The sequence below is a fragment of the Eleutherodactylus coqui genome, chromosome 6 (genome assembly GCF_035609145.1).
Source record: "Eleutherodactylus coqui strain aEleCoq1 chromosome 6, aEleCoq1.hap1, whole genome shotgun sequence".
Taxonomy (NCBI): domain Eukaryota; kingdom Metazoa; phylum Chordata; class Amphibia; order Anura; family Eleutherodactylidae; genus Eleutherodactylus; species Eleutherodactylus coqui.
In genome coordinates, this window is record NC_089842.1 from 17,851,734 (window position 1) to 17,877,305 (window position 25,572).

At 45.0% G+C, this 25,572-nt stretch overlaps 2 protein-coding genes across 3 annotated transcripts in view; both read left to right on the forward strand.

The window, feature by feature from the left end:
• The first annotated feature begins 7,351 nt into the window (after positions 1-7,351).
• On the forward strand, positions 7,352-8,104 carry RNF186 (ring finger protein 186). The gene has a single exon (XM_066609260.1). The coding sequence runs from the start codon at positions 7,352-7,354 to the stop codon at positions 8,102-8,104; it is 753 nt and encodes a 250-aa protein (XP_066465357.1).
• Positions 8,105-10,518: 2,414 nt separating this feature from the next.
• The window catches only part of TMCO4 (transmembrane and coiled-coil domains 4), a 69,302-nt gene continuing 54,248 nt past the window's right edge, over positions 10,519-25,572 (forward strand). Inside the window, exons 1-3 of one of the 2 annotated variants that reach the window (XM_066606374.1) lie at positions 10,519-10,615; positions 24,262-24,414; positions 24,524-24,698. In XM_066606374.1, the coding sequence (XP_066462471.1) occupies positions 24,284-24,414; positions 24,524-24,698 (306 nt within the window). In that variant the 5' untranslated portion in view covers positions 10,519-10,615; positions 24,262-24,283. Of the gene's footprint in view, positions 10,616-22,184; positions 22,273-24,261; positions 24,415-24,523; positions 24,699-25,572 lie in introns of those variants that run through there. The other variant, XM_066606373.1, reaches the window with a different exon arrangement.

The window sequence follows — 25,572 nt, forward strand, 5'->3', positions numbered from 1 at the left end:
ACGTTGGGGGGCTGGAGCAGGGAGCGTGTCAGGTCTTCGGCTGCACGTTGCTCCTCGCTATTATTAATAGGAGACTTTGCTCGTCATTTATTGCCCTGTTTTCCAATTAATATTTTGCTTTCTCAGCAGATGGAGTTGTGCGAATCCCGGAGATTAGCGCTCCGAGAGGCCAGAGAGTCTCCGACCGCCGCCATCGTAATAATACACCTACTACTGCCTATACAGTGCATAGACCTCTTTCCTTATTAACCCCTTAGGGGGCTCGTTCCGGTATTGTATAACCAGAAAAAAAGGATAAAATAGGTCAGCACTTCCCAATAGAGCTATACAGGTGCACGTTAAACCACGGCTGCAACATACAATAGAAGCGGAACCCAAATACAGCAACAGCACTCATCATATATTTACTATCAGAGGTATACATACCTATAATAGATACTCTAACCACATTAAATAATGCAAGGTTCTTGGTATATAATTTGATCAAATTACATTGGCCCATCTACCAACGTCCAGGTGACCAAGCTCCTAAGGTGGTTTAATCTTAACCTGGGAAAGTTGGGTGCCTACCTCTCAGAATGCTCCTTTCTTGGAACTAAGCCTACAAATAAAACCAGGGAAGGTAGGATACCATTCATATGGTCAGTAGGAGGGACAGAATGTGGTTAGAGTATTTATTATAGGTATGTGTACCTCTGATAGTAAATATATTATGAGTGCTGTTACCGTTTTTTTGGTATTGTATAACCAACAGCTCTGCAGATTTCTCAGTACTGTCTACTTTGATTCCTCCTTATTTTTAAAATTTCTGCTTGCTGTCATTGAAATGCAACCCATGTTATGTCAGAATTCGACTGCCACAAGATCCCTAGCACAGCAGCCATCACCTTGATATAATCACAGGCAGGATTACAATGAAATGTGACATTTATATATAGATAACACAGGATCCACCGTTCACAATAGGTTCCAGAGGCGCAACTTGAGGCTCCTGGGCCCCACTGCAAAACCTGCACGGAGCCCCCAATTATAATGCTTGATTCATAGTACCTGGCTCCCTAATGTGGAGAGATAGGCCTTATGGGCCCCCTAAGGCTCCTGGGCCCAGGTGCAACCGCATCCCCTATAGTTATGCCCCTGGTGATGGTCACAGCTTACCTCCTCTCACTCCCTGCACAGAGCATGCCCACAACATTCTCCCACAGGCATCAATGAAAATCCTTTATTTCTTATGGTCCATGTGGCTGCTGTAACACAAATCTCTGAATGCTATTAGCAGCTCAAGTATGATGGCCAAAGGCATAGTTATAGGGCTTGCAAGGGTCACAATTGGAGCGTGTCCTTTATGCTAGGGGGGGCCCATGGGAAGTATGTAGTTATACACCGCTGGGTGGATAGAGAAGTTCTATTACACTGGTCTACAGCTAAAAAGCTTCAGAAACAAAAGTAGCCGAATATTACTAATTTGAGAGTGCTGAGCAAGAATATGACAAATGTTTTCTATCTACATATAATCCTGTTTTTAGTTTACTTTATTTTTTAAATATTTATGATATATGTTGTAACCATTATAACACATTTGTTGTAACCATTGTGCAACAACTCTTATACCAGCTGAGCACTCCGTGAACAGCTGGGGTATGAATAACACAGCGCTCCAGCTGTGTTCTGCATACACCGCTCGGAGCGCTCAGCTGTATAACAGCTGGCCGCTCTGAGCAGAGAACAGCTGGATGCAGAAGACAAGCGGACCCACTTGTCTTCTGCATACCCCGCTTGGAGCGCTCAGCTGTATGCCAGCTGGGCACTCCGAGCAGAGAATACCTGGATGCAGGACAAGTGGCCTCGCTTGTCTTCTGCATACCCTGCTCAGAGCCAAAGTGATCGCTCAATGTTTGAGCAATCACCTTGTGCTATAAATGCACACAACGATTATTGCTCAAAAGTGGCTCAAAAGAATTACAAAGAACTGCCAAACAATATGCTGTCACGTTATAAAAAAAAAACGGGCTGCAACATGTCTTTAAAAATACATTTTTTACATTTTACATAACTTTTATTTATCCTATTAAAAATTGACAAACATATATGACAACTAAAAATTTTTTTAAAAATAATGCCTCCGTTATCAATGCTGTGTTAGCACAGAATAACAGTAATTTTGATATTTGTTATTTCTTTTGTGGAGGTATCAAAGTGTAATAGGGAACACCCTGAAATTGGTCTGTTACCCAGAGATACAAGGGTCACAGAGTAACCAGTTGGCCCAGATTCGGCCTTGACTGTATTAAGGAATAAACCGAAGGTCTCGTATAATTATTCCACTACTTTGGTGCAGTTTATTATAATTTGTTGAAACTGGTACACACGTAGTTATTCTTAAAAAAACGTGGATATTTAGGAAGATATTGCACTCCTAAGGCGCAATGATTGATATTTTTTTGCAATCGATGCGCCTTCTTTTATTAAAACGATCGACGCGTTTCCTCGGCTCCTAATTATTTAGCCGATTCATCAGGATCAGAGTATCATGTTGTATTATTGTCCACTCAGGGATATATAACTGGGTGTTTACAAGATCGCACGAGGGGCGTGATGCTCAAATTACGATAAAGAGCAGTTAATTTTCCTAGCAATAATAGCCCACTTTGGTTACCAAGTTAGAGGCTACTTTACTGGAAAAAGAGATGTTTGCTCAGATACAGATATGCGATTGAGTCTATGATGACGTCTGATGAATTTAGGTCGCAATCATAGAAACATGTAATGCACTGCGGTGCTGTCATGCGTGTTATGTTTGCCGTTAAAGAGGCAATTATAGATGAGTGAATATGTTTCCACCATATAGTGCTGTAAGGTTATTCAAACGCCGAAAATGAGCTGAGGTAGCTGAATGAGCTAGATAACATTGCTCATTGAAAAGTCAGCTAACCTCCTAAGTTGATTCAGGTCTGCCAGAATATCATGAGACACAGATCTCAGCGGTTGCTCTGCGATTGTGTGTGTGTGTATGTGTGTACATTTGGAGTGGGCAACATTAAGCTAAACACTCCAAACGTTTGCATAGGCATGAATCAACTTAGGAGGTTAGCTGATTTCCAATGAGCAATGTTATCTAGCTCAGTCAGCTACCTCAGCTGTTTCATAGCACTTGAATAATTTCAATGGGCTATATAGTGGTGAGCTGACCCCCAATGAGCAATATCACCTAGCTCATGCAGCTACCTCAGCTGATGCATAACACTTGAACAATTGCAATGAGCTACATAGTGGTTTGCTGACCTTTAATGAGCAATAGTATCTAGCTCATTCAGCTACCTTAGCTGATTCATAGCGCCTCAATTATTTCATCTGAGCTATACAGTGGTTAGCTGACTTTTCAATGAGCAATGTTATCTAGCTCATTCAGCTACCTCAGCTCATTCTCGGCGTTTGAATAACCTTACAGCACTATATGGTGGAAACATATACACTCATCTATAATTGCCTCTTTAACGGCAAACATAACACGCATGACAGCACCGCAGTGCATTACATGTTTCTATGATTGCGACCTAAATTCATCAGACGTCATCATAGACTCAATCGCATATCTGTATCTGAGCAAACATCTCTTTTTCCAGTAAAGTAGCCTCTAACTTGGTAACCAAAGTGGGCTATTATTGCTAGGAAAATTAACTGCTCTTTATCGTAATTTGAGCATCACGCCCCTCGTGCGATCTTGTAAACACCCAGTTATATATCCCTGAGTGGACAATAATACAACATGATACTCTGATCCTGATGAATCGGCTAAATAATTAGGAGCCGAGGAAACGCGTCGATCGTTTTAACAAAAGAAGGCGCATCGATTGCAAAAAAATATCAATCATTGCGCCTTAGGAGTGCAATATCTTCCTAAATATCCACGTTTTTTTTGAGAATAACTACGTGTGTACCAGTTTCAACAAATTATAATAAACTGCACCAAAGTAGTGGAATAATTATACGAGACCTTTGGTTTATTCCTTAATACAGTTAAGGCCGAATCTGGGCCAACTGGTTACTCTGTGACCCTTGTATCTCTGGGTAACAGACCAATTTCAGGGTGTTCCCTATTACTTTTATACCTCCACAAAAGAAATAACAAATATCAAAATTACTGTTATTCTTTGCTAACACAGCATTGATAACGGAGGCATTATTTTTAAAAAAAATTTTTGTTGTCATATATGTTTGTCAATTTTTAATAGGATATATAAAAGTTATTTTTTAATAATAAAAATTAGATTTTCTAGTGGGTCCTTTTCAGTGAATTAATCTATACAATACTAGAACCCTACTGTCTCAGTGAATAAATTAGTTAATATATCTGAGCTAATCCAAGGTTTTCATTGTCATTTTCCAACTCAGCACATCCAAATCATAAAAAATTGACATATTTCCTTTCTGAAGCAAACAAAACGTTAACATTTGTTGACCACTGTTATGGTAAAGGGGCACATTTAGAGGCACTATGTCCAAAGGGCCACTATCATTACTATTAAAGGATTTGTCCGAGTGCTAATTTTTTTTAAATTAATGCCTGAAAATAAGATCCTATACTCCCCTCTCATGGGTCCACTCAGCTTTGATCTCACCAGTGCTATCATGTGTACAGGATATCACAAGCTGCTGCAGCCAAGTTAATTAGGTGTCAAGTTCTGCTATTGGATGCAGCAGCCAGTTACATTCCTTACACACGCTGACTGCAACCTGTAAATACTGTCTTATAGGGGAGATCAGAGTTGCTGAAACTGGACAAGCGGGCACACAGGGATTTAATTACGGTATGACGGTATTACTTGGTTATGTTTTGGCAATGTTATCTAGTCCGTGTACAGTGATAGTATTTAGTCACAGTATGCAGTTGATAAGTAGTCACAGTATTGCAAGGTTATCCTATCACGATATGGTGGTAATATGAAGGGGGGGGGGGGGCAAACTAAACTTTTGCATTGGGGCTCATGAGCATGTAGCTAGACCACTGATGATGATCACCCCCATAGTCATGTACAGAAAATAGAAACAGGTTAGAAAAAAAAATATGCGTCACTATCTGTTTTCTATTTGTAAAAAAAGATATAGGTGATACATTCCCCTTAAAGTTTATCCACATTTCCTGGTGACTCCTCGGCATAAGCTGCCATGTGTACATGAGTAAAATCACTGTATCTGGCCACTGTATGACATGTATTCTGCCTTTATCACTTGTTTTCCTCTCTGCAGGACTCATTTCTGATTCTCAGTTTTCCCTGAGCTGGTAGGTGCAGACTGCTGCTATGATGTCTCCATATACTGCACATATAGGAGAGCAGAATTGCTTCTGTGCTATCTTTAAGCTGGTGGATGTAGGCTACTGTTATGGTGTTTTCGTAAACTGTATGCAGAGAGAGAGAGAAGAGATCCTACTCCTCTATGTCTGCAATGTATGGAGACATCATAACAGCAATCTACACCCACCAGCTGAGATATAGAGAAGAAGAGATCCAATTTCGCCTATGTGTACAGTGTAGGAAGACATCATAGCAGCAGTCTACACCTGCCAAGTCAGAGTTAAAGGGATTCTGTCATTAAAAAAAAAAATCTATACTCACCTATTCCTCCCCAGGCAGTCTCCTTACCACATCTTCTCCCCGCCGATCTTCTCCTGTCTCCTGTAGTCCCGGGGGTCACCTCGCCTCCAGCCGCCACTTCCTGTGACGAAGCGCCCATTCTCTTTAGTCTTCTTCCTGACAGCTAATGTATGCTACGTCACTAGTGATGTACCGTTCATAGCTTAGCAGGGAGAGCCGAGCTATTGTAGAGACTGTGCATGCGTGAGGTCTCGCTGCAATGGTATATGAACTCTGGCAGCGAAACAGCACGCATGCACAGTCTCAGTATTAGATTGGCATTCCTTCCTAGACGTAATCTTCACTGACCTGCCAGAAGAAGACTGCAGAGAAAGACTGCTCCATAACAAGAACAGGATCCGGCCAGCTTGCGGTGAGGTGACCCGAGGGACAGGAGAAGAACAGCGGGTAGAAGATGCAGTAAGGAGTTTGCCTAGGGAGGAATAGGTAAGTATTGATTTTTTTTTTTTTTTAATGACAAAATCCCTTTAAAGAAAATATCCTACTCTTCTGTCTCTGAGCTGCTTGGTGTAAACTGCTGCTATGATGTCTCCATACACTGCATACATAGGAGAGCAGGATCTCTTCTCTATCTCTGAGCTGGTGGGTGTAGACTGCTGCTTTGATGTCTCCATACCCTGCACACTTGGGAGAGCAGGATCTCTTCTCTATCTCTGAACTGGTGGGTGTAGACTGCTGCTATGATGTCTCCATACACTGTACACATAGGAGAGCAGGATCTCTTCTCTATCTCTGAACTGGTGGGTGTAGACTGCTATGTCTATATATACTGCATCCATAGAGAAGGAGAGATCCTGGTATTCCAACCGCTGCACACACAGAGAAGAGGAGATCCTGCGCCCTTACCTCTTTCTCCCATACACAGTGCACATATAGAGGAGATCATGCTCCCCTATCTCCATTTCTCCCATACAAATCACACATAGAGATAGGGGACCAGGATCTCCTTTTCTCTATTTCTCTCATACATTGGACACAGGGAATAGTAGATTCTGCTTCATGTGTAGATGTGATTCCAGTATCTGTGAGACAATAAGACTGATCTACTGCAGTGTCTCTGTGTATCTCTGCATTTTTCTTTCTTCTCTCTCGATATACACTTCGAGCAAACATTCTTATGCTCATAATGGAGGCGAAAGGCCAACGAATACGTGTTTGCTCGGTTCTCTGCTGATCATTGGACCTTTTACAGGGCTGGATAATACAATCTAACATTCAGGCAAATGTTCATGTCTGGGCAGCATGTAATGTGATCACTCAGTGAGCTGTTAGTCCATCTTGCTATACCAAGATAGATTTTATCAGTTTTTCAGATGGAGCAAAGTGTTTTGGAGGAAGAAAAGGAGCATTTTTTCTCTGATAACATACTGCATATTGCTAAATTTCTTATATTTGCCCGTGCTATTGATTTTTGCAAGGTCTATTGAAAGCTCAGTGACCATTTCAGTAGACAACTTTTCTGGTTGCTATAAAGACTAGTAATTTCCTGTGTCCACTGGAGAGTCAAAGATAAATACGTGCTCCCATGAAGAGGCTCATTATCCATAAAACTTATCAAACGCTAGGTTAATGTTTAAGCTCTGGGAGATAAGGGACATTTGCTTCTGAGCTGGAAACAGTTGAGCTCAGCTGCCTGAATTCCCCACAAGGAAACAAACAAGGAAACCAAAGATACAGGCGAACAAACTTGACCCGACATGGAGGATTCTCCGCACCTTCATCCTACCTGCACTGAGGATGTAGAAGCCGAGACCCTACAAAGCCAGTTAGACTCTGGTGAACTACCGGGTCCAGATGTACCAAAGCCAGAACCTATGGAAGAGCAAAAGGCATCACTCCATGATACACTTCCATCATCCCGTCCATCTACCAGTAATGGGCCTGACTCTTACCTTACTGACATGGACTGCCCGGTCTGCTTCAGCAGATATAACATCTATAGGGTTCCGAAGGAGCTATCCTGCAAGCACAACTTCTGTGCCGTTTGCCTTAAGCTGCTGATCCACAATGAGGTAGGCACTTGGCGCATCGTGTGTCCGGTCTGTAGGGCGCCTACCCCAGTTTTTGGAGGACTTGTATGCACTTTGCAAAACCAGGAATCACTTATGAGCAGACTAGAAGAGCCAAAGACTAAAGCTAAGGTTCTTGAGCCTTCTGGGACAACAGAGATGGCTATAAGGTTGGACGGCGATGGCCATTTTGATCTGGGGGATGATGAGCGACATGGAAACCTCAGAATTGCGGCTAGAAGACTCGTCATACTTTTGCTAATTTTGCTCATTCTACTCATTATCATCCTGCAATTTATCTACACGGGGATTATGAAATGGGTTCTTGGGTTCACCCTTGGTGTGGTCGTGATTATTACCGTCCTGCTCTGCTTCAACCCGTACTGCAGGATGCGCTTACCCCAGGTGGACAGTCAACAAAAGGACAATGATGCTGTGTGATGCATAGACTGAATTGCATGGGGATATAGATTCACCAGATGAAATGCATTAATGCACAGACTGAAATGCGTGCAGCTCAACCTTTGACCGAAATACATTGGTTGATGGATAGACAACTACGTTAGACTGATACACAGCCTCAAGTGCATGAGTGGCCATATTGATTGATGTGTGGTGATGATACACATATGAACCAAAATGCGTGAGCTGCAATGTGTATCTTGTATTCATTGTTGCAGAAGCAAATTGGTAATAGTACAGGGGAACCTCACGATGTGTCTGTCACTGGGGGGCAGTCGTGATATTGTCTCATATGTGTGATGGGCAGGTTTGTTTCATACATTGGCCAAAATGCATAGACTGAAATGTGCTAAGAGTGCTAAGCAAGCTCACGCGGTTACATTACCCCTGTGTAAATAATGTAGATGCAAAATCAATAGTTCAATAAAATAATTCATATGCTGTAACCATAGCAGCCAGTGACCAAATTGGTTGTTCCGGTTTTCTCTGCCGGGCGTCATTTTGTATCTCAGTTTCATTTGTATTTATGCAATAAAAGCTACTAAGAATAAAGAAAGTGCAAACAGACTTGTTATAAATCTCCTTCCATTTTGAGTTTACAGCTCCTTTACAAAACTATGTGTCTCCGTGGCAACAGACCACAAACTCTGTTTGTCAATCTATGTAGGAGCCATATGGAGTGGAGTATGTACCTCATCCATATAGCTACTTATGGGCATGGTTAAACAAATATTGCCAGGGAGGAGGAATATGGTGACTACTGCATACCCGTTTCCTAATAGTTGATATCATATGGGGCATGAGGATGGGAGAGGGGGGCATTGTGTTACCCTAAGGGACAGTAGAAGAACCTCAATAATAACTCTAAGGAACGTCACAGAAACCAGAGAACTGAGCTGCTGGAGATGATTCCCCCTTAGTGCCCTTGTGCAGTAGTGATGCCCTCCTTGTGCGCCCACACAGATTGCCCTGTTACTGCCACTAACAGTGAGGATGTCCCCTTACTAAACCCCTCTCACAAAGTAATGATTCCCTTTAATGGTACTATTGTATCTTGTCACTACCGGAAGTAGTGGTGGAGACAAGATTGACAAGCCGGTGACGCCACCTGCACCAGATTGGCTGCAGAGCTGCCTCCTGTGCAGGTCCTGGCAGGCTTCTCTGACAGAGGCAAGACTGGGAGCGGCGGCAGCAGGAGATACAGAGGATCCAGAGGCAGCGGCAGCAGGAGAGTGCAGTCCATCAGGGACGACAGCGGCAAGCCTGGGAGCGGTGGCGGCGACACCGGCAGCAGCGATAGGAAATCCAGTGGCAGCAGGAGAGGCACATCCGTGTTTAATTCCCCAAGTGCCATTCTGACACACCACTCCGTCGGGGACGACAGCGGCAAGCCTGGAAGCGGCGGCAGGAGACTCGCAGCCAGTGGCGGCAGCTGAGCTGGAGCAGTTAGGGAGTGTAGGCACTGCCTCACTGCAGGGGGATTCCTCCAGCGCCACCAGGATCACACAGTGAGTGGATGTGGTGGCTACCGGTTGGCCAGGGGAGATGGAAGGGGGATGTCTGCTCTGGGGAAACTCATTGCTGCAGCGCGTTTTGATTTTTTCCAGGGCTGGAGGGTTAGGGTTCATTTTCCTGTTAGGCTTAGATTATTAACTCTAAATGCTTCCATGTTACAGTTGTAACATGGAAGTATTTACTGCTAATAATATAAGCCTAACAGGAAAACGAGCCCTAACACTAACCCTCCAGGTCAGCCAAAAATCAATACTGACACTGCTGATAGGACCTTACAGAAGTCAGGGTGTGACAGGGGCGTTCCTCCATGCAAGCCCTGTCAAACTCCTAGCTTCCGGTGGTGTCAAAGTACAATAGTGCCCCCTTCAATTGCCCCCACACAGAAAAAGTGCCCAGAGCAATGTCCATTTATGGTATAATGCCCCGTTAGTGCCCCGCACAATATGATGTCTCCCCATTAGGCTGTATTCACACGGACAAGCGATTTGCAGGAGAATATAATTTTAAAAATCGCATTCAACTGGCATGAATATTCGAGCACAATGCGATTTTTAACTCGCCCATAGGTAATAATGGCAAGTTTTTTAACCAAATCAGAGAAAAATAGCTGCAAGAAAAAAATGACACGCAAATAGACCCATTGAAAAAAGTGACTTCTAATTCCGTGCGAGTGATGTACATCTGACAACGCACAGAATTCCCATGGGAAACTCGCCTGTGTAAATACAGCCTGAAAATAACATCTAAAACTCGCCTAACCACACTCCCAAAGATCAGGTGACTCTGCAGGTCACCTCTGCTGTGTCTGCGCCTCGGGGCAGCGGGTGTGATGTCGTTACTACACCATGCATGCCTGTCATAAGCTGCTGCCAGAAGCGCTGCATCTCCCATTACGTTTAACTGTGCCTGCGTCCTGAAGATACGAATACAGTAGAAATGAGAACATTAGGCGTCTGAGAATCCGGACGATTGGAGGTTTGCACCGCTTTTTTTATGTTACAGAGCTAAAATCTCCCAGGATTCCCTGCTTGTCTGGTGTCTGCACAGAGCTTGCTCTTGTGATTTGCATTGTAGGAAGTGGTTAATGCCGCCTGCATTACAGGAGCTTGGCTCGCTCACATCTGCTTTGGGGCTCTGCTAGCGCTTTCCATCTCTCTGCCCCTTTTTTGGAGTAGAGAAGTGGAATTAAAACAGAATAAAACGTTGATTTTAATGGGCTTTCAAAAAAACGGAAAGCTTTCAGTTTGCTTCCATTCCGTTAGCGCTCTTTGTTAGGTTTCTGGGTTTTTTTTTGTTTTTTTACGCAGAACAAAGAGCGTAACGGAATGGAAGCAAACTGAAAGCTTTCCGTTTTTTGAAAACCCATTGGACTCTAATGGAGCCCTGACACAGGCGTAACCAAACCCTAAACTGTTGGGCTGCTTTCACACTGGCGAGAAAATGCAGAATTATGACAGCCATGCTTTACAATGACTTCATTCCCATCTGCGATCTTTTCTGTCCTGCGATGTTGCGAGATTTGAAAATCGCTGCCCGCCCGATATTTCTGCGTTTTGCTTTTTTTTTCCCGGCCATGTTTCCTTATGGAGCCTCCGACTTATCGCATTGTAACACACGAACTTGCGATGTTCGTGCGATACGTTTTTAACATTAGAAACTCCTATTGTCTATCGTGCAAGAAAAGCGCGGGCGGCAGCAATGCGATGCAAGATTATTTTCAGGAAAAAGCATTGCTGACACTCAAAAAAAAAATCGTGTGAACCACAATGTGATTTTGCCGCTGTTGTCTTGCAGTGATCTTGCACTCACCAGTGTAAAGGAGCCCTTATGGTTAGAACTGTGATCCAACTTGCTGATTGTTTCCAATGATAGCATCATTTTGAATACCGCTCTGCTGCCTGTCTGAGGAGCCGTGTAAAACTCAGAAAAGGCTGCAAACCCATATGCCTTTAACCCCTTAAGGACCAGACACTTGTTAGGGATTTTACCCATGTGGTGGTTTTAATGCCCTTTTTTTTTTTCCTTTAGCTACCAAAATAATTTGTCCACGGATGTGTATAGCATTGCTATGGAAAGCGCCGGCCCCTGTCCACGAGCGGAGAATCATTGCGATTCTCCGCTCGCGGCGGGCAATTCGCAGCATGCTGCAAATTGCCCGGATTCTCCGCGGCCAGCCTATCTATCAGATAGGGCTGACCGGCGGAGATTCGGCGGCGGCTCCTGCTCCCAGACGGCGAGGCGACTTCGCAACGCCCGTGGACAGGGGGCCTTACACTGTGGGAATTTGCCTGTGTGATCTGATGCATTGGAATCCAATGCATCAAATGGTAGCGTATCTTGTCTGAATAAGCCCTAAGGGCGTACGCCCACAGTTGGTTTAATTTCAGTCCACAAACAACATGGAAAAATCATCCGTGTGAATATACTCTAAGGATGGATTTATATGACCATATTGTGCGCAAAATTTTCAAGCGCAATACGCAGTGAATAGAACCCAATGATTTAACTCTCTCCAATCCACTGTCTGACGTCTGAAGACATTCTGATTGAAGGCTGCACAGCTCCAATGTCAGAAAACGTTCGGCAGGGTAATCTTACTGTATATTACTGGCAGCTATGTTATCAGGGGCCTCTCCAGTATGTCCCATACCGCAGTACTGGCTCTAGCCAGCGGACGGCACAATTGTATAATGGCAGAAAGAGAAAGCCCCCTAGGAAACCCTGAATTCAAAATTGGATTGCAAAGGGTTAATGGGATTGTTCACAATTGCATATTTTGCGTGCGCAATTCTATTGCACAATAAAATATGCAGCATGCTCTATTTTCCTAAGCATTTGTGCAGGGAAATAGAACACCTGAGACTAATTGGGCTAATCGGCCATTTCAATGTGCGGAACCAAGGAAGCGGGCTTTTTAGTGTGAACAAATTTGCGCAAGCGAAAAGCACAGTCAAAAATGCAAAGTGCAGGCAAATGGGCAATGCCTGATACGCTCAAATGTGGCACAAATGCGCATGCGCTTCTGTGAATCCGGTGTATGAGCGGTTGGTTTTTTTTGGTTCTGAAATGTTGGACCAATTCTTCGTACGATTTTCATTCAATTTTCGGGTGTTTCTGTGATTTTTCTGCGCAATCTTCATCCATTTTGTATCCGACTTTTGCGTGCATAAAAATGCATGATGGGCTAAATGATGTCATTAAATGTTCTCTGCACTTTTTTATGGTTACATGTGATAAAAATGGAACACAAACACATGCAATCCGTTTTTGTAATCACATTCATTATATGGCGATTTTCGCCCGAATATTGCAACAAAAAAGCACATGCTGCAGTATATATGTATTTTTTTTTTTTTGCCTGGATTATTTATCCGATGAAATAATCACTCGTCTGAATAAAACCGTTTAGAATAATACCGTATGTTGTATTTCTGTTCAATTCTGGTCGGATAGTAGTTCAGCCCGAAAAACGACCAAAAAATCGTTCTTGTGAATATTCTATAAGGCTGTGGTTACACGGGCGATTTTAATACGCGGGTTCCATCTGATTGCAATATGGCTGCTGGTGAAAATAACACATTACCGTAATTTCATTTGTTTTAATCACATGAACAGTTTTTTTCTCTGTCTGATGATCCGAGATCGAAAAGTGGGTCCTATGAATGAATTTTCATCAAAGACATCATCGAGAGCCATTTCATCAAACGAATGAGTTTTCTAAGGCTGGGTTCACACAGGGCGGATTTGCCGCAGTTCTGCCGCAGTTTGCCGTTGCATATCCGCACTGCGGCAAAACCGCTGCGTTTGCAGTACAAATGTGTTTAGGCAAAAAGCTGTTCTCACAGGACGGATTTTTTTCGCACAGCCGCAGTGCGGAAATGCAACTGCGGTGCAGTTTTTAAAGACGCAGCATGTCAATTCTTTTGACTTTTCCGCAGCGCTTTTTTGTCCATAGACCTCTATGGACGCAGTAAAATCCGCTCCAAAATCCGCTGCAAAAGTAAAAAAGCGCTGCGAAAAAAAAACACTTGTGCAAGAAAATCCACAAGACAAAAATAACCTTTGAAGCGGTTTTGCCGCAGAAGCAGTTCTTCTGTGGCAAAACCGCAACGGAAAAAACGCAGCAAGACCGCAACAAATCCGCCCTGTGTGAACCCAGCCTTAATATTTCATCATCGGCCTATATCTAGCCGCTTGGTCTTTGTGTTGTATCGTGCAGAAACTCAACGGGATGCAACAAGTGTGAGTCAAATTTGGAGATATTGGTCCGCGGAACAAAATGTACATCATTTTTTTCCTCTCGGCATTTAAACGCGCATTACTTAAAGGGGTTCTGACACTAAAAAAAGAAAATTGTACTCACCTTTCCTGGCCAGGACCAATCGCCAGACATGTCCCTTCCAGCCGGCATCTTCTTCTGTGGCTTGTAGAAGCAGAGCAGGAGCAGTCAAAATGACCGCTTCCTGCTCTGCTCCGTCCGTCAGCCACTTCCGAGGTGAACGGACGGGCCGCCCACAGCAAGCACGTCACAAGCAGTGCTTGCTGTGGGCGGCCCGTCCGTCCTGGCTGAACTCGCAGTGGAGACGTGGCCCGTCCTGACTCCTGTCAGAGGGCACCTCTTCACTGCGCATGCGTGCGATCCCGCAGCGGCGCGGCTCGTGGAGGAAGAAGCAGAAGAACAGCGCCTGCCGGGAGATGACCCCCCCCCCCCCCCCGATGTCAACAACAACAGGAGACAAGGTAAGTATCATGTTGTTATGCTTTAACAGCCATTAATCGTGGATTCCCTGTGTCCTATAGGCAGGCCAGGGAACAATGGCTGATAAAGCATAAAAACATTATTCATGTCAGAACCCCTTTAAGCACTGGTTAGAATGAACAATGCCAGATGTAATGGAAGTAGAAGCACAACTCATACCTACAATGACGCTAGAAAGACTAGAAGTGGAGTGCAACAAGAAGAAAGGGGCAAAACACAATTTTTAAAAATGGAAACATTTTCTGGTATCGCATTTCTCAGATTCTGAGATTTCGGCTATAGTTGCTCCTTTCAAATACACGGCATAGTATCTAACAGAGGAATGGAAAGAAACATTACGAAGACTAGCAGAGCGAGAGGAAAGCTGATGTTCCCAAAGAGAACGGACAGATCTGCAAGAAAATCGCAAGGATCTGACAAATGGATATGACAGATCATCATTATCTTTCCCCCCCAAACCCATATTTTCCCCAAGTCAACTGTGCTACCCCCAATACAGGAGAAAAGGGTCATCTAAATATTGACCAAAGGGATCTAATCTAATCTTTACTTAGGAAAACATTCTGAGTACAATTGTTTGGGTAACGGGGTAAAAATAAAATACTGAAAAAAAATTAACATTTCGTTGGAAATTACTAGTTACATGAATATGTACAATACGAGTACGGTGCAGCTATGTATTCTTCGTAACACAAACAGGTGGTTTAGTATTTATAAGTCACACTTGGTCTTTGCTATGTAAAACAAGCGTGATGTCAATATTTTTGTACTTATTTTTATTGAAAAATATACAAAATCAACAAATAATGATAAATTTGAAAAAGAAAAACCTGCATTGCACTCACATGCAAACTGCATACATGTGGAAGGGTTAACTCCGTGAGAAGCAGGATGATGCGGGATTTTACTCATGTGATCAGCATGTTTCCCACTGCTAATGCAAGCGCTACAGCGGACATCAGGCTGCACTCTGGTCATGTGATCATGGGTAGGGGGTGTCACAATGCACATCAGCCAATATTACATTGTTCAAATCTTGCGGGATCCTTCTCCTTCTTGCGGGATTATCCATTCCCGTGAGATGCTACAGCACCATTTCCTGAATCTCGTGGGATTTCTCACTTCCGGCTAGGCATTTGCGGATTAAAATTAAAATAGGTGTGCACCTTACTGGCAGGAAAACACCTTTTTTCCCCTCCCTCATCCCTCCCCCTTTTCCCCTCCCTCATCCCTCCCCTTTTCCCCTCCCTCATCCCTCCCCTTTTCCCCTCCCTCATCCATCCCCCCTTTTCCCTCCCTCATCCATCCCCCTTTTTCCATCCCTTTTTTTCCCTCCCTCATCCCTCCTCCTTTTCCCCTCCCTCATCCCTCCCCCTTTTCCCCTCCCTCATCCATCCCCCTTTTTCCCTCCCTCATCCATCCCCCTTTTCCTCCTTCATCCATCCTCCTTTTTCCATCCCTCTTTTTCCCTCCCTCATCCACCCCCCTTTTTCCTTCCCTCATCCCTCCCCATTTTCCCCTCCCTCATTCCTCCCCCTGTTCAAGACAGTAAGTACCCTGTTTCCCTGAAAATAAGACATAGCATGATTTTCCAGAATTTTTGAGGATGCAAAATGATTTTTCAGGCTTTTTGAGGATGCTTGAAATATAAGCCCTACTCCAAAATTAAGCCCTGCTAACAGTTAATTAAAAAAGTCAGTTTAAAGGGGTTGTCCCGCGCCGAAACGGCTTTTTTTTTTTTCAATAGGCCCCCCGTTCGGCGCGAGACAAACACAAGGGATGGGTTAAAAAAAAAAAAAAGTTTAGTACTTACCCGAATCCCCACTCTGCGGCGACTTCTTACTTACCTTACCAAGATGGCCACCGGGATCTTCACCCACGATGCACCGTGGGTCTTCTCCCATGGTGCACCGTGGGCTCTGTGCGGTCCATTGCCGATTCCAGCCTCCTGATTGGCTGGAATCGGCACACGCGACAGGGCGGAGCTACGCGATGATGCGTAGAAGGGGCGGAGCCAGAACGCCGCTCGTGCCGAGACCCAAGAGAAGGGAGAAGACCCTTCTGCGCAAGCACGTCTAATCGGGAGATTAGACGCTGAAATTAGACGGCACCATGGAGACGGGGACGCCAGCAACGGAGCAGGTAAGTGAATAAGTTCTGTATGGCTCATATTTAATGCACGATGTATATTACAAAGTGCATTAATATGGCCATACAGAAGTGCTTACCCCCACTTGCTTTCTCGGGACAACCCCTTTAAATAGTGTCCAGGCAGCTATACATGTAAAAAAGTTAAACCTTTTTGAACAAAAATTAATATAAGACACTGTCTTATTTTCAGGGAAACGCGGTATATATATATAGCTGGCATTCATACTCAACAGACTATGCTTGATGAAGGAGGCTAGCTCAAGACCCCCGAAGCGCGTCGCTACGTACACATGCTTATTGTATGTTCAGTCTGTTAAATTGTTCCTCTTGTATGTGAATTTAAAAAAAACGGATTTCTACAACCTGACGTGGGATCATTCTGCGCTTCCCTGGATTATAGAGGAGTCTGACTTACAGGGATTTTATTTTACGTCCTTTTATCCTTCATTTGCACGACCGAGATATTCCGTGTTTTCCTGCGGCGCTCTGCCTGCATTATGAAGACGTTCTCAGGGATCCGGTGTTTTGAACATGTAATTTCACTCAAGGCTAACTGGGACGGTCGGTGTGGATGCTTGTCATCTGATGGGCGTTCCCGCCAGGTCAGCCCCTTCTATATTCATTTCACTATACTATCCACATATTGATTTATGTAAATATATTTGGCAGAACTCAGGCGCCTTAAGTGCATTTTTAACCCCTAAAGGTCCATTTAGACGCAACGATCATCGCTCAAAATTCGTTAAAAGTCTCGAAAGTGAGCGATGGATTTGCTTTTAAAGACAACCGTTTAAATGTAACGATCATTGGAAAATGGACGATGAACGGTAATTGAAGGATAGTTTGTTTGAATGGCGTGTGCATCAGTGAAGGTAAAAAAAATGAGGTAAGAATCGTTGAACGACTGAATGATTTTCGTTTAAACCAACCGATAAGCGAACTGCCAAACGATGGATTTTAAGCGGGCTGAAAGACAATAATGAACGAATTACTAGCGAGAAGTGCACGATGGGCGCGTTTACACGTAACGATTGTTGTTCAATTGCGACACGTTTAACGAATTTTGAGCGATGCTCGTTGCATCTAAATGGGCCTTTAGTGACATAAGTGATAAGAGACAGGAAATCGATTCCCCTTTTGTGTTCCAGCCGTCAGTGTGACTGCAGGACACCTTGTAGTTTGTGGGATCAGTTTTAGTTTTTGTAGGAACTAGAGATGAGCGAACGTGCTCGGCCACGCCCCTTTTTCGCCCGAATACCGCGATTTCCGAGTACTTCCGTACTCGGGCGAAAAAATTCGGGGGGCGCCGTGGCGGCACGGGGGGTAGCAGTGGGGAGTGGGGGGGAGAGGGAGAGAGAGAGGGCTCCCCCCTGTTCCCCGCTGCTACCCCCCGCACCGCCACGCCTCTCCCCGCCCCCCGGCGCCCCCCGAATCTTTTCACCCGAGTACTGAAGTACTCGAAAATGGCGGTACTCAGGTGCGTAAGTACTGGAAACGAGTACGTTCACTCATCTCTAGTAGGAACCAATTTCAGGTCCACCTAATGTATTGAAAAGGGTCTTTTTTGGTGGGGGTAATGGAAAAAATAAATTTCACCCTTTTTTGCTATTTTTATGGCATTCACAGTGTGGTATAAATACTATGTTACCTTTATTCTACGGATCACTACGATTACGACAAACCACATTTATAAGCTTTTATTAAAGGAGATGTCCCGAGGCAGCAAGTGGGTCTATACACTTCTGTATGGCCATAATAATGCACTTTGTAATGTACATTGTGCATTAATTATGAGCCATACAGAAGTTATAAAAAGTTTTTTACTTACCTGCTCCGTTGCTAGCGTCCTCGTTCCCATGGAGCCGACTAATTTTTGGCCTCCGATGGCCAAATTAGCCGCGCTTGCGCAGTCCGGGTCTTCAGCAGTCTTCTATGGAGCCGCTCGTGCCAGAGAGCGGCTCCGTGTAGCTCCGCCCCGTCACGTGCCGATTCCAGCCAATCAGGAGGCTGGAATCAGCAGTGGACCGCACAGAAGAGCTGCGGTCCACGAAGACGGAGGATCCCGGCGGCCATCTTCAGCAGGTGAGTATGAAGACGCCGGACCGCCAGGATTCAGGTAAGCGCTGTGCGGGTGGTTTTTTTAACCCCTGCATCGGGGTTGTCTCGCGCCGAACGGGGGGGGGGGTTAAAAAAAAAAAAACCCGTTTCGGCGCGGGACATCTCCTTTAAGTTTTACTACGTTTGTACAATATAAACACCTTTTTTTTTCTCTTTCAAAAATACTTTTTGTGTGGCGCCACACGCCCGGAGCGGAGCAGTTTTACTGTTCAGCCGACGGAGCTGTGTCAGTCAGGCTTGTTTTTTTGTAGGACAGCTTGTAGTTTTTATTGGTACCATTATGTGGTTTATGTGATTTTTTAAAATTATTTTTTATTCCCGTTTAGGAGAAGCAAGATGATATTTTGGCATTTTTTTTAAATTTTTTTTTTTCACGGAATTTACCTGTGCAATATTTTATAGGATTATTATGGATGTGACGATACCAATTATGTGTAGTTTCTTGTTGTTGTTTTTTTATTGTTTCAATATTAAAAGCCTTGTGTAAGCGGAAAAAACTTAAATTTACTTTTTTTTATATATTTAAATGCCATGGTAAGCGTCTGCAGGGGTATTATACAATGTTAGATGAGCAAGTTCTCATTATTTCTCTTATTTTTTGGAGAAAACCCCATATGTGACAATAAGAGAGCAAATACAAATATGCTCTCTGATTGGCGAGGGTTATAACATGAACATAAATTCATGTCCTCCCCCCTCTTTTGGGACAGGCAGGAGAATCGCAGGTATTATCTGCTGCCCCCCCCCCCCCCCCTTTCTCTCCTCTACATATACTGACTGAAATGACAGCTGTACATTCAGTATTCCTGATTACATTAAGGCCTCTTGTCCACGGGGAAAATCAGGCCCGCTACTCATCGCCCGGAGCAGGTGAGTTTAATTCAGGCGCGGGTCTCCTGCGGATCCGGACGGCTTCCATAGGCTTCATTAGAAGCCTACGGGAGACCCGCACCTAAATGGAGCATGTCTGGATTTTTTCCTGCACACGGGACCCGCGCCTGACGGGAAAAATGACATCCGCAGGTATTTAACTACCTGCGGGTGTCTAATGCATTCCTATGGGGCGCGGATCCGCGTGCAGGAAAAACGCTGCGGATATTAAATCAGAATTTGCCCGTGGACATGAGGCCGAAATCGGATGTATCTGCAGTTCTGTAGAAGCTTCAAAGAAACGTTTGCTGTCATTTTAAAGCCAAGAATCTTAAGTTTACAATGACCCGACAGGAATGCTGGTAGCCCTGAGAGAACCTGAGCTACAGCCATGAAAAATAGAACGACCTCTGTCAGCTGGGGGTTAGTGTCTGTATCACCCAAGATGGCGGCCACATTACTTACTGACTGTCCAGGTTCTGCGTCCGCAGGAGACGAGGAATTGTTTGACATTAAAATTGATTGTGCAGAACTTTATTCTCCATCTGCTGGATGTCTGAACATTTCTTCATGATACAGCGTTTTCCCTGTGAGGCAGTGCAAGGCTGATTGCACGTGAGCGCGAAAGTCGTTCGTGTTTTGTGCGTTGTGAGACGCACAAAACTTGCGTGAATGAGTTCCAACATAAGCGATGTTTTCTAGAGATGAGCGAGTATACCCGCTAAGGCACATTACTGGAGCGAGTAGTGCCTTAGCCGAGTATCTCCCCGCTCGTCTCTAAAGATTCGGGGGCGGCGCGGGTGGCAGGTGAGTTGCGGTGGGGACCGGGGGGGGGGGGGGGGGAGAGAAAGGGAGAGAGAGATCTCCCCTCCGTTCCTCCCCGCCCCTGCCGGTCCCCGAATCTTTAGAGACGAGCGGGGAGATACTCGGCTAAGGCACTACTCGCTCCAGTAATGTGCCTTAGAGAGTATACTCGCTCATCTCTAATGTTTTCCCTCACAGCGATGCTGCGAAGCAAAAAAAAAAATGGCTGCATGTCCTATCTTTTCATGTTCCTCGGAACGCATCGCTCATTGTCCTCAATGGGACCTTAAAGACATCGCATGGTGCTCGCATGCTGAGTGATGTGTATGCGAGTGCGAAACACTTGGAATCCTTTATCGCGCGTGACGATCGGAATGTCACAGAAGCTTTTTGTATGAAAAACGCCTCAGCTCCGCGGAAAACCCCCCACTTTTTCTCGGCCCAATATAGCGCCTTCTCACGTGAATGTAGCCTAAAGGTGCGTTCACACAGGCGAGTTTCTCACGTGAGTTTTGTGCATTGCGAGACGCACAAACCTCGCACTGAAATATACTCCGTTGTTTTTAATAGGTCGCAGTGATGGTGCGAGATAGAACACGCTTCGATTTTTCTGCGAGTCCGCAGAAATCTCGCCCATTAATTCGAATGTATGAGAAGTAAATCACATCGCACTTGCGAGTACACGCGAGCGCAATTTTTAGTTTTTCCTATTGAAAATACATGTGATTTTCACGCGTACAAAAAAATCTCATAATCAGCCATGCGATACGATTTTCTCACAAATCGCGAAGCACTTACAGTCAACATCCCATTTTTAGAGGCGATGTGACATTGCGCTCTCCCGTATGAACGCACTCTAAGGCGCCCCTCACACAAGGCCTTGCAGAACGAACAATGCTTTTTCTTCGCACACGCATCGGCTTATTTTACTGTACCTTGCGCGGCAAACGAAGAGGCGCCGATTGAAATAGCTAATGCATTGCAAATGTGTTCTTTTTCCTGCACAATTACGCAGCTTTTCACGCATCTCCTTGCATATTGCGTACATTTGCACACCCCTTTATTGACTTTTATGGGGGCCTTTGGTGCGAAAATACGTGAAAAAATTAAAAAAAATTCTATTTTTTTTTGCGCGACTAAAATACAGAAATGTGAATGGCGGTTGAAATCAAAGGGTTTTATTCTCCATGTATTGTGGGCGCAAATATATGAAACGGACTTCAGGATGCGTTCACACGAGGGCATGTGTATTTCGCTCCGTGAAAATACAATATATTCACAGATCGAAATATTCGTGCGTTTTTCTGCTTATCTGTAGACTTTTTACTCACACAGCGTATTTATGCACATTGATTTTGTGTATAGACGCAGCAAAAACGCAGGCTTCCTGCATATTTTGCGCATCGCATGAAAAAATGTGCTCAAGCGAACAAAATGGGTTCTATTCACCGCGAATTCTGTAAGCAGATATTATGCAGTAATACGCTGCGCAAATGCGGTGTGAATGAGCCCTAACTCCCATTATGGCTTCTCCCTAGCTTAGTGGGCCAAAACCGCCATAAAAACAGCTTAGTTGTCACCCAGCTTTCCCAGGGACAGATATGATTAGTCAGTCATAGGCTGGAAGGGTTTGGGCACCGTCTGAAGCAGGCAGCTTATTGTGTCAACACTATGAGGACATGGAAGTACAGCAGCTGCAAAAAGCCGGAAACGTCCCGTCTCCATAGCAACTCCTCAAGGACTCAAAGTCCGTCCGCCAGCTCAGCGCTGATTTCGCAAGTCACTCTATTCTACAATCAGGCGTAACCTACGTAATGAGCGTATCTTCCGCCAGAGCCGCTCGTGACCTGTTACGCTGAGGGCGTAACGGGGGTATTCGCGGAGGTTTACGCTAATTCCGTAGATGTGGCCTGGCGGTGTCGGGGCTCGGGTGAGAAGCGTCTTCTGTGTAATGATGGGGGTTGTAGTACAGCTGTTTGTGCTGTAGTATTCGGGTCTTACGGTGAGGTGGTATATCATGGCGGGTGGAGAGGTGAGCGCTGTACAGCACTGCGTACAGTTCTCTTCAGGGCTCCATTTAGCAATGTCTATCATACAGGAAACTGCAGCTCACCAGCTGTTGGCAGGCTATAACTCCCAGCATGCCCTGTCAGAACATGCTGGGAGTTGTAGTTCCTCAAGTGCTGCCCATCACCACCCTGTATATAGTGGAGCAATATGGAGGCTGAGGAGCTCGCCGTTATATGGGGGGAAGAACTTCGCACACGTGAAAAAAAAGCCAATCTGGTTACTGCAGGCGTTGTCCTAAGTGCATCTGCGAAATGTGCGCTGGAATCTAACCGGTTGCTATGGGAAACGCCATGTTATGACTGGGTTTTTATAAGCCTCTCGCTTGGTTCACGTTTTCGTTGTTTTTTGCGGTTTTCTGTCCACTCATTTGAACCGAAAAACGGAATTATAATTAGCGCCGTAGATTTTATTTTGACGGAATCTGCAACCGCGGCTCTTAGCGGAGCACATTTTTTCGGGGGGCACAGATTTTTCGGGGGGATGGGGCGCACATGATTTTAAGAAATGCGTTCTCACCAGTACGTCTTGCATTGTGTATATAGATGTTATGGCGTTTACTCTTCAGAGGGGGGACACGTACCTTTCGAGGAGCGCACGCACTATTGGGGGGTCACGCACATCCTCTTTTTGCGGAGCGTATATGCTTTTCAGTGGGGGGGCATACATTTTTGGTGGAATTGGGTGCGTATGTTTTTTGGAAGGGGGCTCACTTTTCAGGGGTTGATGTATTTACTTAGTGGGGGGCGCACAGTCTTTTTGGGGAGGGATGGGGGGGCATTAACATTTCAGGTAGATGGAGTACACATACTTTTCAGAAGAGAATGCAGTTTTTGGAGGGGACACTACATTTTCAGTGGCATAGGTTGCACCTGCTTTTCGGAAGAGGATGCACTTACTTTGCAGAGGAGGGTGCACATACTTTTTGGGGAGGAAGAAATTTTTTTTTCCAGTGGAGGGGGTGCACATACTTTTAAAAAAGTGAGCCGTCAGCAGTCTGCTTTTTACATATAAGGTTAAGGGCTGCTTCACACTGGCGAACGCGATATCGCCGGGAGAATATCGCGGCAAAATGGCAATTTTGTTCATGAGACGTTTTTAGCGTCAGCGATGCTTTTTCTTGCAATTTTTCCACTTTTTTTTTTCATGCCAATTTTTGCAGCGATTTTTTTTAACGCCCAAGTCGATAGGACTTTCTAAGGCTGCCTGTCCACGGGCAATGATCCCCCGCGGATCACGCTCTGTGAAGCTTTCCATAGTGTTGCTATGGAAAGCACTGCACCGACATCCACGAGCGGAGAATCATAGCGATTCTCCGCTTGCGGGATTTAAATCGCGGCATACCGCAATTGCCGCGATTCTCCGTGATAGGCTCATCGCTGAGACATGTCAGCTCTTCACCCTCGTCCCCCGCTGCAGAATATTGCTGGCGATATTCCGCCTCGGTCGTGAACTGGGGGTCTTATGTTGAAAACGCATCGCACAAAAAACGCAAGTTTGTGCTTTACGATGCGATAAAAAAGAGGTTCCATAGGGAAACATGGGAGATAAGAAAATAAAAAACGGAGAAAGATAGGACATGCCACAATTTTTTTTTATTGCAACACCACAGGAGTGAAAACATCACAAATGTGAAGGAAACCATTGAAAAGCATGTGTTACATAATTCTGCGTTTTTACTCTTGCATCGCGCGAAAATTATGCGATTTTTTTTTATCACCAGTGTGAAGACGCCCTAAGGGCAGGACTGCGGGCCGTGCGCTCTTTTTCTGCCGCCTGTGTTTCCATTTCTTCCATGAATTCTTTGTCTTGAAGCTTTTCCTAAATACTATTCTTTGTCCTGTATTTGCAGGCGAGCCGACGTCGATAACATCATGCAGGACGAATCTGATGGAAGCAAAAGTGCAGCCCTGCTGGGGAGGTCGCTGAGTGAGCCAGCGCGTTTTGCTTACGCCGGGCTCTGCGGCCTGTCACTGGCTCAGCTGTACCCAGAGAAGGAACAGAGGTAATCAGTGCATTATTTCGAGGGTCTTCTCCCACTGCCCATCCCCTCCTGTCCAGTATGACGCTGTATATTATCTATGGTCAGTATATGCTGTCTTCCCTCTGCACAGGGAGTTCTGCAGGAAGTTTGTAGAGGATCTGGTGCAATGGCTGGATCTGTGCCCTTCAGTCATCCCCGCCATGGAAGCGTTCGCTAGTGGCCTCGGCAGAGAAGGAACAGACACATTCGCCCATGTTCTCCTGGAAGATTCCACCATAAAGACCAACCCAACTATAATCACTCAGGTAACGTGTGGTGGTTACCCCCGTATCATGTGTTGTGTTAAAGGGGTTGTTTGGGACTTTACTTTTGATGAAGGGGTCTGCCGTTTGGGATCCCTGCTGATCAGCAACGCGCTGGGCCTGCTGTTAGTGCAGACAGTGCAGAAAGCAGATAGTGCTGTCCTTAGTGCAGCAGCGCAGGCTAGTATTGCATTGCAGTCAATGGGAGCTGCGGGGCCGCTGCCTGCTTTCCGCTCTGTCTGCAACGACAGTGTGCTTGATATCTGCTAATCTTCAGGCATCCCGAGCAGTGGCCCGCCACTGATCAACTATTGATGACCTGAGAATAGGTCATCAATAGTAAAGTCCCAGAAAATGTCTTTAAAGGGGTTGTCTGATTACAAATTGCCCACTGGATACCTGATGTTTTCCACTATCACCATGCTTGCTCCACACTGAACATGCAGGCGCATACCCTGTGACTCTTTCCTGGCTGGACTGACGTCACACGCATGCTCCTGCTCGCTCTGTGCGGCGCAAGCACTGTGAAAGTGGAACGCACCACTCATTTACAAATAGCGTGCAGCAAAAATAAAGACCTTAATATGGAGAATGAAGCTGCAGTGAAACACAAAAAAGGTAAAAATAGGTTTCTCATACCATTGGACGTTTAGAAGTGTATTCAGTTGATACCCTAAAAAGTATGTGGCAGACTTTCTTTAACTACTTTCAGAAGTTAAAACCTTTCAGTCTTGTTCACATGGGCTTTAAACTGTCAGATACACTTCAGATTTTTCCGACAAGGATCTGACAGTGTATTCCATGGCAGAACTGTAAGGCTGGGCTCACACGAACAGGTTGGATTCCGCATGCGGGAGGCCCGCAGTGGATTCTGACT

Excerpts from the sequence above, each read along its gene's own strand:
- RNF186 (XM_066609260.1), top strand. The coding sequence starts at position 7,352 with ATGGAGGATTCTCCGCACCTTCATCCTACCTGCACTGAGGATGTAGAA.